At 41.9% G+C, this 17,847-nt stretch overlaps 2 protein-coding genes across 3 annotated transcripts; both read right to left on the reverse strand.

Annotated features, from left to right (window-relative positions):
• Positions 1-6: 6 nt before the first annotated feature.
• On the reverse strand, positions 7-5,409 carry LOC128430250 (claudin domain-containing protein 1). Of its 2 annotated transcripts, none has more exons than XM_053416274.1 (4): positions 5,118-5,409; positions 3,950-4,057; positions 3,540-3,677; positions 7-2,300 (listed from the first exon to the last, which is right to left on the reverse strand). In XM_053416274.1, the coding sequence occupies exons 1-4, from the start codon at positions 5,407-5,409 to the stop codon at positions 2,080-2,082; spliced, it is 759 nt and encodes a 252-aa protein (XP_053272249.1). In that variant the 3' UTR covers positions 7-2,079. The 2 variants fall into 2 exon arrangements, with proteins under 2 accessions (XP_053272249.1, XP_053272248.1); XM_053416273.1 differs by having other exon boundaries at positions 5,100-5,409.
• Positions 5,410-7,208: 1,799 nt separating this feature from the next.
• Positions 7,209-13,651, reverse strand: LOC128430156 (mucin-5AC). Its single transcript, XM_053416137.1, has 9 exons — positions 13,506-13,651; positions 12,933-12,989; positions 10,907-12,654; positions 10,655-10,719; positions 10,334-10,512; positions 8,254-9,089; positions 8,035-8,096; positions 7,800-7,948; positions 7,209-7,703 (listed from the first exon to the last, which is right to left on the reverse strand). Exons 2-9 carry the CDS (start codon positions 12,973-12,975, stop codon positions 7,618-7,620), a joined length of 3,168 nt encoding a protein of 1,055 aa, XP_053272112.1. The 5' UTR covers positions 12,976-12,989; positions 13,506-13,651; the 3' UTR covers positions 7,209-7,617.
• Between the last annotated feature and the right edge of the window lie 4,196 nt (positions 13,652-17,847).

Below are 17,847 nucleotides of genomic sequence, written 5' to 3' on the forward strand. Positions count from 1 at the left end.
CTGATGTGACTGTGAAATAAAGTTTTGCAAAACTTTTTTTTATTAAAACCACAGCAGTTGCTTATGCTCACACACAATATTCAGATGGAGGATGGACGACACATTCACTGTAGATTCACAAAAGCACGGTCATACAACTGTTATACACTATTTACTCTATCTTGGATTCGGGGGGTTGAGGAATATCTTGTATTTAAAGGCTGCATCATTACACAGGCTTTAGCACATATAACCATGTGAGCACTAATACTCTATATATCATTGGAAACTTACAGCAGGATTTTAAATGTAACAGCTGCATTTTCTGTAAATTCATTTGATTTTTTGGGACATTTACATTGTGAAAAAATAGAAATTCACTACCAAGCACTATAGCAATATTCAGATATGTTCAAAAATAATTTAAGTGCAAAGGAATACTGTAGCTCATCCTAATATGGCATTTAAAGTACATTCGTAATGCCTCACCGGAAACTGTTTCCCTTAGATCCTGTTATTGACTGAAATTTTTTTTTCCACATAATGGTAAAAGAAGGAAATGATTGAAAGATAATAATAATCAAGGAACAAATATAAATCAAATAAATAACAATATGCACTCACTAAATCACAAAAGACATGGAGACCTATTTCAGTGAGAATACAAGAACACAAAGAAGTACCTTTACTGTTGAGTACATGAGGGATTTTTCATATTCTAAAAAAAGCTACAAAAATCTGTCAAACATTAAAATCGTACTTCAAAATAGCGAACAAAACAATATCCATGAAACACCGTGTGACCTTCATTTCCACAAGTGAATAAATGTCAATTAAGTCGAACGTCAATCTTAATAAAACTGACCTTTGACCTTTCACATTCCCAGACTGTGCTTCGAACCTTGTTGGTAAAAGGCTTATTACGCAACGTAAGAATAACTATCTTCAATTGTTTGAGTTAGTACAGTCAGGGCGCGTCTGGGACATCATCAGAAATGTCACCGCACCCAGTTTTCATCCTGGGGTGTGAGCAGAAGTCTAACAGATTTCAACCAGTAGAGGGCAGTGAAACAATCGCTGCGTCCCACTCTAATGCACTACCACACTGTCTATAGAACATAGTCCACATTTTTCCTTTAATGCCCGGAATTTGTACAAGACGCATGTTGACAGACATCCATCGGGGACACGCCCGCCTGTTTAAGCACTGTGCTTTTCAAGGAATGTCACATTCTGTCCTCCAGGAAGAATCTCAGAAATTAGGTGAATTCAATGTATGTACCCGAGTCTTTAAGTGTACTTTAAAGGGCCAGTGTGGAAGATTTAGGTGAAAGGGATCTATTGGCAGATTTTAAATATATAAAATAATCCTAGCGATGTTTTCAATTGGGTACTCTCTACGGAGGCTGCTATGTTTTTTTACAGTGGCCCAAACTGGACAAATTAAACCCATTTTAACAACTGTTGGCAACAACACGTTCTCTTTCATGTTTGGAGCGGGAAAGTGAGGTGATGAATATTCAGTTCTAACATGAAACCTCACCACTAGATGTCACTTAACTCTGCACACTGGACCTTCAAGTGTCCTTAAAGGAAAATTCTCCAGACTCTGTGGCTTGTTCAGGGCATTTTGGACGCTCCCCCCTTTGCATCAATGCTTTCTACCCAGATCAAATTGTACAGGGAGTAAGACCACAGAACACGTGTTGTGGTTTTTAAGTGACTGCATTTTCAGTGTCTGCAATTAACCTGGTAGAGACAATCCTTCTATAGTAGACGTGAAATGGAGCCATCCTGTGATCCAGAACTTTTCTGATGTGAACGCATGTATATTGAATTAAATGAGCGTGTAGTAATCTACTCTTAACCAAGCATGTGCAGCGCTATACACGTCTTTCTGATTGACTGTTTTTTAAACCAATTCCCAGAGAAAGATGAAAATCAAATCTTTTAATTCAGCAGATAGGGTCTTTACTGTAGTGTGCATGCACGTTAATCCATCGGAGGTGCGCAGATTGACCCAAATCCCGCTCCTCTGAGATCATCCTATAAAATCCATCTTGGTGTCAGAGCGGGGTATGAATTCACCCAGCGCTCAGTCTATGCAACGCGGTAGGCTGTCATGCGGTAGTAATTCTGACTGTGGCTGCGTGCCGCCCACACCAGCAGCGCGGCGGCCATCATGTGGAGCGGCGAGGAGATGAGAGCCAGGTACAGGGACCAGCCCAGCGAGCCGTCCACCTTGTCGGGGAGCATAGACACCCTGTGGAGCAGGTCCATCCCTGCCAGGTAGCAGCACACTGTGGCTAATGTGCAGAGACCTGCAGAGAACAACCATTAGGGGGCGGACTGAGACACTTCTTACATTTATTTTTTGTGCCTGACATTTCACACGCTCCTATTGTTGGACAAATCAAACAATAAACACAGAGTGTGTGAAGTATTGCTGCAAACAAGCCATTTTTCCCCAATCAGACTTTTTGAGAAATCCTCAGAGGGAAATCAAGACAAACAGTAAGAGAGAGTGTATGTGAGCCAGCATGCACAATATCAGGATCCTCAACCTTTAGTAACCATCCTTCATTCGTGATTTAGACCTGTGCATTTCTTACATTCAAAATGGCCTAAAATGTCCCTGATTTGGACGGCAATGCGTCACAGACTCAAGCCAAAATGGACAATTACTGACTTTACGGACATTGATCGAATGCCGTGGATCGTCGAAAAGTAGATTAGCTGTTGTGTTATACTGTAAATCTCTCCGATGTTGTCTATTGCTGCGTTGCTCTGGTCTACGAATAGTCAATATTGCTGTTTTAAATCGTACTAAACCTGCAATAACAGATTTTTGACCAACCGGGAAAATATGCAACTAGTAGCCTACCAAAAACAAAATTGACATATGGCAAACATGTTAGTGCACAGCAGAAACTGATGCATTTTTGGCAACACGATGATTGTAAATCCATTAATCTTTTTTCATTATTCGCCTTTGAGCTCTAACTTGGTCTCAACCACCGGCTAAAAACTCTGCTGTGCTCACCAGCTAGTTTCTGTCTGCTGCATGTAGATCAGGTTATGAGAGCAGGTTTTTTACTGCCTGCCACACCTCAGCATTGGTTTGCTGGAAGAGGTGGGGGTGTCTTGTAAGTGTGCTCAACACGTAACATAAAAAATTAATTGAAACGACGCTGAACAATTATATTTCTGGTTAATGTGGCGCTAGCATGGAGTTAAAAAACCTGACAGGAATAAATGAGAATATTCAGAAATAAGTTACCTTCTTTGCCACAGTTTTAATTTCCTTTTTGCCAATGCATGATTTGATTTCTTCAAATAAAGAATTGGGTTTTGGATTTGTATTTAACTGTTATCATGCCTTTATGTTGCTGATGAACTCATGTGACACTGCTGATGGACTCAAGTAACCTGCAGGTTCAGCTCAAGGCCATTTACTTTCAAGAAAGCTACTCAGTAGCTTATTGTTCGATTAATTACTGTCTTTGCGGATGCATAAAGAGAAATGCCCAGTCATGAGGTTATGACCGAACAGGTCTTACCAGCCAGCAGGTGAAGCACTCCGATGCCAAGGGTTGGGGTGAGGCTTCGGCAGAGGCAAGCGAAGAAGCCAATCAGGGCTGCCATCACCACTAAGCCCAGTGACACCAGTGGCAACAGAAACTGACACCTCCACAAGTCTAGACACACAGACACAGGAAGGATGCAGTCAGTGGGCTTCACAGTGACTTCAGTTTTCCACCTTCTTTTGCACGACAGACGTCAGGGACACAATTGGCGACAGTGCATTATTCAGCATCACATATTGGACATAATTAAAGGGAAAGTCCCCCAAAAATGAAAATCCACTCATAATCCACTAACCACTATGCAGATGGAGGGGTGGGTGAGATGTTTCTACAAGCAATGAACACCACTTGAACATGGGTGAAGCTGCTGAGACAGGACTTACAGGTGCGCAGCATGTCCTCTCCACTGTTGTGATTTCCTGGTTCTTTGTACTTGGGAGTGAACTGCTGAGACAGAGTGAAGCTTCGACACTCCAGCACCATTTTGGCATCTGAAAGAGGTTGTTCACTTCAACAAGCAAAATCTGAGCATGACAGTTTACTACACGTGGCAGGATGCAGTACATTAATGAGCTTTTTAATGTACTGCTTGTTTTATGTTGTGTCATGTGCCGTCAGTAGTCCTTCTCTTAGATAAACTACTCCCTCACCAACAATACATATGACAACGTGTGACGAATCTTTATTTTTCTCAGCTTCTTTAGAAGAACACAATGCACTGTCTAAACTACCAAACGAATGCCTTCATTATTTGGTTAAAATCTGAAATGCTCTTATTCAAGTTTTGGGGTTTCACTGTCACCTGTTGGACAAATACTCTTCTCTGTATACAGACCCATGTTGTAATGAACTTATATATTTAGGTCAACTGAGGCTCCTCCAGTTACTTCTTTTATTCACCACTGTGAACACATTAGAAATTCAGCCATCTTTCCCCGATGGCATACGCGTGTTGGCCAATTAATGAAGCTGCACTTTTGTGACCCCTACATAACGCAAAAAAACTAAAGTGGCCTACTTATACAAATATCCTAGAACAAACGTGGACCCTTTTCAGAAAACATGAGGTGCTCTAGGTAAAGTGTAATCTGGATGTGAAACTAAAATTGCCAGTTTGGTAAATTGTGATTTTGTCACAAATAGCAAAACACTAACTCAGGCCACTTTTTTTTTGCAAGTGGTATTTCTATGGCTGAAGTGTGGCTCAGATCTGGATTGGACCGCTCATACTTTACAGAGTGAGGCCAAAACCTGGGCCTGAAACTGTTTTGCTGTGCCGGCTTCAACACGCAGCCGTGCACATGTGTCTTCACAGTGGGTTTATTCAAAGACGGTTGGGTGTGATTGAGCTCAGACTGGATTGACAACTGCAGAAATCCCCTGTTATCCAAGTGCTGAATCCTCTGTTACACCTGTTTGGAGGGTGGGCCACACCTGCGGTTGTTATTAACGAACGAGGTGGGGCTTGCATAACAACATCTCCAACACTTACGGACCGATGCCTCGCCTTTCTGGGTAAGTGATGTGTGTCACGTGAGGTGAGCCACGTACCTGGCTCCTTGTGCCAAAGCGCGTGGGCAGGGACGAGCACGCACCGCCACCAGAGGCCCACGGTGCCGTTGAGGCGGAACAGGGTGTCGCTGTAAGTTTTCTCGTCAAACTCCCCGTCCAGGAACTCCTCGTACAGGGAGCGCAGCTCAGACACGTTGGCCTCCCCGCGCACGCTGGGGCTGCTGTACTGGTACCAGTGCTGCGTCCCGATGGCCACCGACACGTACACGGTGGCCAGCGTGCTCAGCACGCAGGCGATGACCAGGGCCGTGGCGTAGCGGTTGTCAACCATTGTTCACCGGGCCAGAGGCGCGTCACAGGAGATTAGGTTGATGCCAGCAGGTCGAGTCCGCCGCGCGCATCGATGAATGCCGATGAATCCGCGATGCTCCCCCACATCCCACCCCCCACTCTCACTCAAATCACTGTGGCATCGTCAAGTTCGCTAAAGATGGAGCGTATAGAAAAACAGGCAGAGACAGGCGGTTATTTCACTGACTGATCCTCAGCAGCCCTGCAGCCCGGCTTGGACGCGCCATCTGTTCCCTTGTCCCACTTCCGCGGATGGTGGGTGGCCCGACGCTGCGACAGAACCCCCCCACACACACACACTAGCTGCAGCCCGCATTAAAACCCTCTAGTCCTCGGCGAAGCATCCAACACAAGCCCGTGATCTGATCATTCTCATAATAACCATAATCATGTCTGCAGAGTCGAAACAGCGGCCCGGGACAAATGCAAACAGCTCTGGTCCGCTTTGGGAAGGCAGGATGATGCCGGGTGCGCGCAGGATGAAGGGAGTTGTAAACACACTAATCCATGTGTTTTCCTCTTCCGGTTTGGGAGTCTCTGTCCATCGAGGTCATCGAGCGAACAGAGAGACATAAACAAGTGTTCAGGGAAAGGGTTCATAGCATTGGTTGGTTGATTGATTAATTAAGCTTCCAAATAATTGGTTGGCCTTGGAACAAATTGGGAAAGATATCCATCACAGAGACCACCTATTAATAAAACACTAATAATAATAATAATAATAATAATAACAACAACAATAATAACAACGAGGTCAATCACGTTTAATTTTGAGTATAACTCAAAACAAAATTGAATAAAATATAATACCACTAATAAATACAGTTCCGTCAGACAACTCCTGTTCAATAGTTTATTGTAAGAGTAGAACACGTTCGTTTTTGGAATTGAGGCTCCGACTTCCTCACTCCCCTAGTATTGATTACATAGATGGGGGTGTTGATCAAACATTCATAAAAAAAAAAAAATTATGATTTTGAATTATTGAGTTGAAGAAAATGTTGTGCCCTCCAACTGTGGAAATAACTGAGACAATCTAGAGCAGGAGCAAGGCTTCCCGGGTCGTCACGTCTCAGAGGAAGGTCGGTTTCTTTGTTATCAGCCCAGCAGTGAAAAGATACATTGTGGCGATGGATTATTTGACAGCGAGAACATGTAGATGGTGAATCAAATTGGACCTAAGATAGAGCCTTGCAGCACACCACAGGAAATGTGAGTTGTTTAAAAGCTGTGATTACCATGAGCAGGTTCTTTGTAAAATATATATTATAATTGAGATGATCGATTGTTCAAGAGTCATCGGTGAACTTGAGGGGAACAGTTTCTCTGTAAATCTCTCAAACCTGACTGAAACTATTAACCTAACCTAACAGCCTCTAAGTAATTCTACATATTAGCTAAAGACTTTGCCCGGAAATGTTTTCTCTAATAAATAAAGTTGTTTATATTATTTTAACCAATTTAATATTCCATTTTAAGGTTTGAATAACTAATAAGGATTCTAATTATGTGTGTTATTTTTTTTGTATGTAAAACTCCAAGGAAATGTATAAAAGATCAGTCATAGCCACAGTGTTTTTCCTGCTACAGCTTTATGTCTGCTGGATTCAGGTAAACTAGTGTTATTTTGAAAACTCTAGTGGTTTTTGTTTAATAAAGATATAGTTTAAAAAGTTTAGAAAGTTTAGATTGATGCTGCTGCATAATAAACCGTGGCCTTGACTCAATCTCGTTCCACTACTGTGTTATATCCAAGTGCGAAAAGAAAGAAATGCAGGGTTTGATTTTATGTCAACATCAGTGATGCTTTTATTAACGCTTTTGATTCAGACACATGATCCAGTTTCTACTTAATCAACAAAATTACAAAACGTCACGCAATCAACACTTTAAGGTGGAAATATGTTGTATTCTAATCTTTGTAAAGTGTTTTACTGCTAACATTAAGAGCTCTCACAAAACACAACTATGCATCACATTGAATCACAATTTTACATGAATTTGGAGATTATAAAAAGGTTTAGATGAGACATTAATATCGAACAAAGTTAAATTAAGTTAATCCAAAACCGTGCAACCCATTAAAAAAATCCACAATCTGGGATTCTTGCTGACGATAAAGTCCTTTTTCATTCCAGAGATGTCGTTCTTGTTCTCATGGGAATTCATAACAAACTCAGCGCAGATGCTAATGCTGGCTTGACAGTAGCCATGACAACAGCACCAGACAGGATGCAGTGACGAGACTGATCTGTTGACTGACTCCACTTGAAGCTGTTAATGAGGAGAAAATGAATCATAACATTAGTTTGATGAATACTTTTTCGGCCGGTGAGGTTTTCCTAACAAGCAGAACTCAGTATATCTTACCTATGCCTTCCACGGTGATGGAGCTGCCCTCAATGTCGAAGCCGGTGACTGATGGAGCTGCATTTAGCAAAACGACTGCAATCGCAGTGTTGGTAGGAACAGATGTGCCAGTGAAGCGGAGGACACAAGTATTGATGATTGATCCATTACTGCAGGAGGAGAAACAAATAAATGTTAAATTGAATATCGAATTAGGCTGCAATCCTGAAAATGTAACAATATGTCAACAAATTACCTGAATCCCACCACTTCCAAGGAAGAGAAGGAAGAGAATCTGTTTCTGTATAGAGGTTCAAGCTGCAGAAACAGAAAACACAAGGTATTTTAAAAAATCCACTTGTTTTATGCTCTATGTTCTTTCACTTGATATTATTTTGGCTCCTTGATAAAAAAAAACTAAAATAGAAAACACAATAATGTGAAGCCACAGGTTTCATTTTGAGAAGAGGCTTACCTGATTCTTTATGTTAGCAGCTCTTTCTTTAAAAGCAGCAGATGATGTATCCAACAAGTCGGTTGTGAATGTTTGCAGAACAGACCTGAACACCACTCGCTTTGTTGTGATGGCAGCAGTTGTTGGTGCTGCAGTTGTTGGTGCTGCAGTTACAGTTGTTGCTGCGGCAATTGTTGCTGCTGCAGTTGTTGCTCCTACAGTTGCAGTTGTTGCTGCGGCAATTGTTGCTGCTGCAGTTGTTGTTTCTGCAGTTGCAGTTGTTGCTGCTGCAGTTGCAGTTGTTGCTGCAGTTGCAGTTGATGTAGCTGGAGCTGGAGCTAATGTCGCTGAGGTTGCAGTTGTTGTTGATGGACCTGGAGCTAATGTCGCTGCAGTTGCAGTTGTTGTTGATGGACCTGTAGCTAATGTCGCTGCAGTTGCAGTTGTTGTTGATGGACCTGGAGCTAATGTCGCTGCAGTTGCAGTTGTTGTTGATGGACCTGGAGCTAATGTCGCTGCAGTTGCAGTTGTTGTTGATGGACCTGGAGCTAATGTCGCTGCAGTTGCAGTTGTTGTTGATGGACCTGGAGCTAATGTCGCTGCAGTTGCAGTTGTTGTTGATGGACCTGGAGCTAATGTCGCTGCAGTTGCAGTTGTTGTTGATGGACCTGGAGCTAATGTCGCTGCAGTTGCAGTTGTTGTTGATGGACCTGGAGCTAATGTCGCTGCAGTTGCAGTTGTTGTTGATGGACCTGGAGCTAATGTTGCTGCAGTTGCAGTTGTTGTTGATGGACCTGGAGCTAATGTCGCTGCAGTTGCAGTTGTTGCTGCTGCAGTTGTAGTTGCAACTGGACTTTCTATAACACATTTTTTAGAAGTGCAAATTAATAAATCAATACTTACATCTTCTGCTGTTGTAAGAAGCAGAGTTTATAACAAATACTTTACAGAACGAGTATTTTAGATGGATAAAAGGAAGCAAAGACTATTGAATGTTGCCACACAGACACAGGAACTGTTGATAGGTTAATTTCAACTGTAGAGAACTGAAAAGTATTATCAGTTCTGTAGAGAACTGATAATACCAGTAGCACATGGTATTATCAAAGTGCACCCAATTTAATGACTTTGTCACTAGATTTATCGACTGTTCACCTTCCCACTAAAAAATAATTTCTACATGAACAGAGAGCCTCGATTTCAAAAGACTCTATGGGAATGTGTCTCAAATTAATGTTGGTCAGCTGAGAAGAGCTCTATTACAAAATAATTATCCTTCAATGATAAAATTAAGACGACAACATACATTTTTACAACAGAAACCACCCTTTAATCACTCCCAGCCGTTTTCCCCACCCACACTACCCCAAAAAAAGAATCAAGGACCAAATCACATGTGACGTCATTATGCAATCTAGCGACATTCTGCTACACTTCAGAGAGCCAATGGCTTCTTCTGGTGAGATTTTTTCGGGAACACTGATTTCACATGTATTTAGGACTGATGAGAGTGTCGCTGATGAGTTGCTCCATTTTAACAAGCTTAACACTTGGTCTGAAGCACATGCTGCAGGAGCATTAGTGTTGTTTCCAAATCTAATGTCACTTGTTTAACAGAAAAATGTTTGCTGCATCAGACACATGGTTCTTAACTTTTGTCATAACAGGCAATACATCAATCATAGTGTCACCTATTAAAAGCCCCTTGAACATTGGTGGATTACTGTTATAAGCAGATTCTCCATGAGTATTAAGACACAACGCTTCTCTGCAGAGGAAACGGTTCTGCTAGTGCTCAAAGGCAAAGTACATGAGCAGATTATCTGTGTGACAACAGTGTACATGCCCTGTGCAGCATGTGGATGCATATAACTATCTTTATAAGGCCCCATGAAATAACAGGAATATACTGGACGATTAACTTTTGAGGTAGTTTGATATCAATGCACCAACACTGCAGCCAACGACAGCTTACTTGAGGATAATTGGACAGAATGGTGCTCAAATGAGTGCAGTAGTATGAACTAGATGATGAACTTGGCTGGAGGAGTAACAAAAGTCAGTTGTGTCATGCTGTGAGATAGATGTTGTATTTACTTACCTAGTACTTTGATTGTGTTGGAATCTATCATCACGTTGAAGGGGCTGTTGGTACTATTTACAGCTGTTACTAAGGTTTCAGCAACAACAGCATCCGCTGGGAGTTCTGAGATGATGGAATTCGCAATGAACTCAACGTTCAAATCTGCATCAACTCCATCTGCTCTAGTTGGTCGTCGCCTACGTCAGGAAACCAAACAAGTATTAATAATAATATTGTGTAGATTAATCCAAACATGTAATTTGTACATGAAACTATCAACACTGTGAATCAGTAACCCTGAATTTAAACAATATTAGTAAAATAACAAATATGTTTTACCTGAATGCTTTCACTCTGCACTTGTCAAACTTAGCACCAAATTTGTTCTTGTATATTGTGTTGCACTGCAAAAAAAGAAGCAAAACTTAGATGATGGGAAGATTTCAAACAATTTTCATGAACTAAATTAAGGAATAGATTAACATTCTGGTGGAAATAAATCATCAAAAGTGGTTTCTAGAGTAAAATGTAATAAATGGCCAAAACTGACAGACTTAACAATTATTATTTAGAATGTGAATGTGTACTCACCGGCCCAACAAGTTTTTGTTCAAGAGCTATGAATTTAGGGCTTTCTCGGTTATTGAGATCTTCAGTAAATGGCTCATTAGGCAAGCCTAATGAGACAGTGTAAGTAGGTTGAGAAGCCACAGTAGTAGGGGCAGCGGTTGCAGGTGCAGCGGTAGTTGGTGCAGCTGTAGTAGGGGCAGCGGTTGTAGGTGCAGCAGTAGTCGGGGCAGCGGAAGTTGGTGCAGCGGTTGTAGGTGCAGCGGTAGTTGGTGCAGCTGTTGTAGGTGCAGCTGTTATAGGTGCAGCGGTTGTAGGTGCAGCGGTTGTAGGTGCAGCGGTAGTAGATGCAGCAGTAGTTGGTGCATCGGTAGTAGGGGCAGCGGTTGAAGGTGCAGCGGTAGTTGGTGTAGCGGTATTTGGTGCAGCGGTAGTTGGTGCAGCTGTTGTAGGTGCAGCGGTTGTAGTTGCAGCGGTTGTAGGGGCAGTGGTTGTAGGTCCAGCGGTTGTAGGTGCAGCGGTAGTTGGTGCAGCTGTTGTAGGTGGTGCAGTAGTAGGTGCAGCTGTTGTAGGTGCAGCGGTTGTAGGTGCAGCGGTAGTAGATGCAGCAGTAGTTGGTGCATCGGTAGTAGGGGCAGCGGTTGAAGGTGCAGCGGTAGTTGGTGTAGCGGTATTTGGTGCAGCGGTAGTTGGTGCAGCTGTTGTAGGTGCAGCGGTTGTAGTTGCAGCGGTTGTAGGGGCAGCGGTTGTAGGTCCATCGGTTGTAGGTGCAGCAGTAGTTGGTGCAGCAGTAGTTGGTGCAGCTGTTGTAGGTGCAGCAGTTGTAGGTGCAGCGGTAGTTGGTGCAGCAGTAGTTGGTGCAGCAGTAGTTGGTGCAGCTGTTGTAGGTGCAGCAGTTGTAGGTGCAGCGGTAGTTGGTGCAGCGGTAGTTGGTGCAGCTGTTGTAGGTGCACCAGTAGTTGGTGCAGCAGTAGTTGGTGCAGCAGTTGTAGGTGGGGCGGTAGTTGGTGCAGCGGTAGTTTGTGCAGCGGTTGTAGGTGCACCAGTAGTTGGGGCAGCTGTTGTAGGTGCATCGGTAGTTGGTGCAGCTGTTGTAGGTGCAGTGGTAGTTGGTGCAGCAGTAGTTGGTGCAGCTGTTGTAGGTGCAGCAGTAGTTGGTGCAGCAGTAGTTGGTGCAGCTGTTGTAGGTGCAGCAGTAGTTGGTGCAGCAGTAGTTGGTGCAGCTGTTGTAGGTGCAGCAGTTGTAGGTGCAGCGGTAGTTGGTGTAGCGGTAGTTGGTGCAGCTGTTGTAGGTGCACCAGTAGTTGGTGCAGCAGTAGTTGGTGCAGCTGTTGTAGGTGCAGCAGTTGTAGGTGCAGCGGTAGTTGGTGCAGCGGTAGTTGGTGCAGCGGTTGTAGGTGCACCAGTAGTTGGTGCAGCGGTATTAGGGGCAGCTGTTGTAGGTGCATCAGTAGTTGGTGCAGCTGTTGTAGGTGCATCGGTAGTTGGTGCAGCTGTTGTAGGTGCAGTGGTAGTTGGTGCAGCAGTAGTTGGTGCAGCTGTTGTAGGTGCAGCGGTAGTTGGTGCAGCGGTTACAGGTGCAGCAGTAGTTGGTGCAGCTGTTGTAGGTGCAGTGGTAGTTGGTGCAGCAGTAGTTGGTGCAGCTGTTGTAGGTGCAGCGGTAGTTGGTGCAGCGGTTGTAGGTGCAGCAGTAGTTGGTGCGGCAGTTGTAGGTGCGGTTGTAGTTGTTGTTGTAGTTTGCTGGCTTGTAGTTTGGATAAGTCCGTAAAGAACTAAAATACAAGATTTGTGCTTAACTGGTGAACAAATAAATTAACCAACAAAATAAACTGTGTTAAATGACTATCTTATAATTGTTCATCTAAACGTTTGTTGTGAGTATTATATTCTGTATGTTTTAATATGATTCAATATTGTCTTGTGTAAGATAATGGATAAAGTTTCTACCAAGTTCTCTTACTAAAGTCACATAGTATTGATCATTACGGACTTAATTATTATTTATTTCAATACAATCTGAATTCAATCAGTTCAACCTTATTTATCTTACCTGTTAGAATCAGGAAAACTTGTTTGATCTTTCTGGTCCCCATCCTGTCAATGTAATCTGCAAAATCAAACAAGATGGATGCAGAATGTGAAGAGATTTTGTTCAACAGTTGGATCAGTTGATCCTCAGAGATGTATAACCTTGTCTCTGATGAAACTATTGAATGAGTTCATACACCATCAAAAACATCTTGATTATATTTGCATTATTCTGTATTTAACTTTTTTAAATCTTATTTTGATCCACACCAACAACACCAACTCAACTTTTCACTCTCTAAGTGTAATTGGGACTCTAAAATTTAAACTGCAGTCTGAAACAAATCCTTTGGAAGATTTCCATCAATTTTACAGTTCATTAATTACGAGTATTAGGTATTTGGCGGAAAAAACCTTAACATCCCTGAACAATAAAGAAAAACTGTTTTGTTTCTAATTCATAATGAAATACATGTTGCATCTTTGGCTCAATAATTAAACATGAAAGAAAATGAGTATAATAAATAATCTAAAGTTTTCAACACACACAGACACAATTTAGAAAATGGACGAAAAGTTCTAAACTTGTACTTACCCAATTATAGATCGGTACAAGACGAAATGTTATCGATTCCCTAGCTTTTCCAACGAACAGGTTCTTATAATGTTCCCTTTTTTCTTAGCTTCAGCTCAGCATACATCTGATAGACTGCAAAACTCTCTTCTTCTGTGACTGTCGACTTCTACTTGGTTCTCTATATATTCAATTGTAAGAGAAGCTAATGACGTGATGGATTGGTGAATCATCGATCAGAAATGCTGCAATACCTCCCAAAATACCAATGTGTTTACAGTTTGTTTACTTGGCATAGTGCCATTGTACTCTCCCATTCTTTTGTCCTGTGAGAAAAGTACAGGTGCATTCCATCAAGGTTAGTCCTTGTGTGACAGTAAATCAAATGAAAACAAATGAACAATTGTATTTGAGTAAAGTGAATACGAGAAAACTCAGATGATATTACAATTTTTTTATTGTAAGCAGCCACTGAATGAATATCTTAATGCGATATTTGGAGATACAATACAGGTTAAGTGTGAAACTTTGATGTTCATATGGACACATCCAAAGATATTTAAAGAGGCACCAGATATATTTCCTCATATTTGTTTGAGGGTGTGCCAAGTTGTCACACCTAGAAAAAGGTGAGGTGGAAAAACAGAATTGACAACAGTCAAGTTTTTATAAATAATCTTCTGTCAGACAAACGCATTTTTGGTAACCTTGTAGTCAAAACCAAATCCAAACACAGGGAAAACACGGGTAAATACCCAAAACACAACCAAAAATCTAAATGTTCCAAAGCCTCATGACAAGGGCAGAACTCCTCCATCAATGTTGTTAATTTTCATTGTTTTTAATAGATGTTGAATATATTTACATTCCATCCTGAATGTTGGTGGAAAACAAAGTTTCAATTGTAACAAAGTAAGTATGGAAGTAAGGAAGTATGCTTTTACTGCTGCTTTGTTGACTATTGTTCACAAGTTATACAAGTGCTATAAAAATAAAATAGTTATTATTTACGGCAGGGGTTTTCGACTGGTTTTGTCCCAGCGACCACCATTCTGACTAGAAAGTAATCCGCGGCCCGCTGATGTGCCTACGCACGCGCGTAGTGTGTGTGTGTGTGTGTGTGTGTGTGTGTGTGTGTGTGTGTGTGTGTGTGTGTGTGTGTGTGTGTGTGTGTGTGTGTGTGTGTGTGTGTGTGTGTGTGTGTGTGTGTGTGTGTGTGTGTGTGTGTGTGTGTGCGCGCATGTGGATAGAAAGGAAGTTTCATTTTCAAAAACATTTGGTTTTCCATGTTGGTTGTTGGTTGATTTTCAGTGCTTAAGAATTGAAAACAAAATTAAAATGCAGTTTGTAGTTGTACTGGGGGATGCTTCCTTTGTACGGATTGGGATATCTTTCTCAAGGATACGGACATAGACAGTGCTACAGAAGCAACTACTGATTACATCAATTTTTGCATTGAGTCTGTCATACCCACAAAGACAATTAAACGGTATCCCAACAATAAATCTTATTTTACCCCTGACATTATGGACTGTATTAAAAGGAAAAAAGGCGCTTTCAAGTTGGGGGATAAAGCGGCGGTCCGAGCGGCCCAAAAGGACCTAAATCTGAAGATAACAGCAGCGCGCCATCAACATAAAGAACGGGCAGAGCAAAACTTGGCGGAATGCAATACTAAGAAACTTTGGGACTCAATTAGACATATGACGAACATGGACGCGAAAAAGAAACCTCTGTTTGCTCATAACGAAATGACCAGGGCAAATGAACTGAACAATTTTTATATGCGTTTTAATGTTGATAACAGTGCAGATTGTGCCGATGTTTTAGAATCTGTGATTTGTGATTTAAATGTGGATAGGATTGTAATTGATCTGGAAACAGTCATTAAAACTTTTAAAACTATTCAGATTGAAAAGGCAACAGGTCCAGACGGCCTGTCAGCTTTTATTTTGAAATCTTTTGCCGAGGAACTGTCCCCGGTCTGGGTGAAACTATTCCAGTTTTCCATGGACACTTATACAGTGCCAAGACTATGGAAAAAATCTATTATACTACCCATACCTAAAAAGGTCAGTCCCCAGGAGGACAATGATTACCGGCCGGTGGCCATCACCTCAAATGTTTTTAAATCATTAGAGAAGATCATGATAGAGAAGCTTCGAACAGCTGTGCAACCAGCACTTGATAAATATCAATTTGCCTACACCAAAAACCGCAGCACAAGTGATGCCATAGCGACTGTAATGCATCTTGTTCTGAAGCACCTAGAAAATCCAGCTGGATATGCTAGACTTCTTTTTGTTGATTTTAGTTCCGCTTTTAATCTCATTCAACCACACATTCTTTTGAAGAAATTAGTTCAGCTAAATGTCAATCCTTTCTTAATTCGGTGGTACTATTCTGTTTTATCGAATAGGCCACAGAAGGTTAAGTTTAACTCAGCTTTGTCTGATCTGGCTGTATGCAGCACTGGTGCCCCCCAGGGGTGTGTTAGTTCACCTTTTCTGTACACGTTGTATACCAACGACTGTGTCAGTTCTGAGCCAAATCAATTCACAGTAAAATTTTCTGATGACACTGTCATACTTAGCCTGCTCACCAAACATACTAATTTGAGTGTTCATCAACTTGCGGTTGACAAGTTTGTCAACTGGTGTGATGCCCACTCGCTGCTCATTAATACAACTAAAACTGTTTAGATGTTGTTGGATCCTAGATCAATGGGAGACCAGAGCCCTGTGGCTGTCCATGGCCAGGACATTGTGCAGGTCAAAACATTCAGGTACCTTGGTGTCCATGTTGACAGCGATTTGAGATGGGGCACACAGGTGGCCAATGTTTGTGCCAAAATTCACCAACGTCTCCATTTCCTACGTAGGCTCAGAGTATTTGGAGTTTGCAAAATTATTATGCTAATTTTTTATAGAGCAGCAATTGAGTCAATACTCCGCTATGGTATCACCAGCTGGTTTGGTAACCTATCTGTTAAATCTAGAGCTGAAATCTCAAGCCTTGTCAAAACTGCTGGCAAGATTATGGGAATAACACCCCCCCTAAATCCACAGGACCTTTTTGAGCAGGCGACGATCAGACAGGCAAATGCCATTTTAACAGATAGTTCTCATGTGCTGAATAGTGAATATACTCTCCTGAACTCTGGAAGGAGATATAGGCTTCCCTTGTGCAGGCACAATCGATACAAACATTCCTTTGTGCCTGTATCAACCAAACTTCTCAACAGCAGGAAATGATTGCAATGTTTCTGTATATGTATACGAACATAGGCTATGTGTATATGGAAATGAATTATGAGTCAAACTATGGACATACTGTATGTGAGTGAACGGATTAATGTATGCTTGAGGTTATGTGATGCTGATATGAATGTATATTTATGATCACAGTTAGAGTAGCGGTGTGGAAGCATGTGAATGCGTTCACGTCGGCTTGCTGCATGTGCAGGATTGTCTAGTGGTCTGTTTACTCCACCAGACTTTTAACTTGATGTTCTTTTTGTACTGTATGTGTTTTTATGTATGCAACATGTTCCCTGTCTTCACGACAAATTTCTCCCTGGTGGAGACCAATAAACTAACCTAACCTAACCTACTGCATCTCAGAACCATATGTACATCAATATATAACGTTCATGACTTAAATGTACAGAAATGTAGCTGACATGTTGAGATCAATAACAATCAACATAAACTGGGGCTACAACTGAAGAGGGAAGACGACAAAGTATTGCAGAATATGTCACAAATGATAATCATACAATATCACACAAACAATTGAGGCCTACTTAAGTTTAACCTCATGATCACCAACAGCAAATCCCACCTACTGCAAGTGTTTGGGGGAGGGTGGTGTGTGTGTGTGTGTGTGTGTGTGTGTGTGTGTGTGTGTGTGTGTGTGTGTGTGTGTGTGTGTGTGTGTGTGTGTGTGTGTGTGTGTGTGTGTGTGTGTGTGTGTGTGTGTGTGTGTGTGTGTGTGTGTGTGTGGAGAGAGGGGAGACCTATCAGTGTGATAACTTGGCATGGTGAAGTCCACACAGCATGTGTGGCCTAGTGTTTAGAGTGGTGGTTCTCCAACAAGAAGGTTGCCGGTTCAAACCCCACTCTCTCCCATCTGCATGCCGAAGTGTCCTTGGCAAGATACTGAACCCCTAAATGGCCCCTCATGAATGTTGAGTGTACTAATTGTAAGTCGCTTTGGACAAAAGCGTCAGCCAAATGATATGTAATGTAATGTCTATTCGTGGTGAAATGGTAGACAGCGACAGTCTCATGTCATTCTCTGGTTCAAGCCTTGCCCTGTACTTATACTTCAATTACGCCAGTGTAGAAAAAACGGTCTCACA

Source organism: Pleuronectes platessa, chromosome 23 (assembly GCF_947347685.1).
Source record: "Pleuronectes platessa chromosome 23, fPlePla1.1, whole genome shotgun sequence".
Classification (NCBI taxonomy): domain Eukaryota; kingdom Metazoa; phylum Chordata; class Actinopteri; order Pleuronectiformes; family Pleuronectidae; genus Pleuronectes; species Pleuronectes platessa.

Bases quoted from the DNA above. Each gene is read 5' to 3' on its own strand.
- LOC128430250 (XM_053416273.1), bottom strand. From the start codon at position 5,409: ATGGTTGACAACCGCTACGCCACGGCCCTGGTCATCGCCTGCGTGCTG. The intron at 4,058-5,099 runs GTGACACACATC...AACCTCTTTCAG, and splicing joins AGGTACGTGGCTCACCTCAC to ATGCCAAAATGGTGCTGGAG. The intron at 3,678-3,949 runs GTAAGTCCTGTC...CTGTGTGTCTAG, and splicing joins AGAGGACATGCTGCGCACCT to ACTTGTGGAGGTGTCAGTTT.
- LOC128430156 (XM_053416137.1), bottom strand. From the start codon at position 12,975: ATGGGGACCAGAAAGATCAAACAAGTTTTCCTGATTCTAACAG. The intron at 10,513-10,654 runs GTAAAACATATT...TTCCTGACGTAG, and splicing joins TGCAGAGTGAAAGCATTCAG to GCGACGACCAACTAGAGCAG. The intron at 7,704-7,799 runs GTAAGATATACT...CCTCATTAACAG, and splicing joins CATCACCGTGGAAGGCATAG to CTTCAAGTGGAGTCAGTCAA.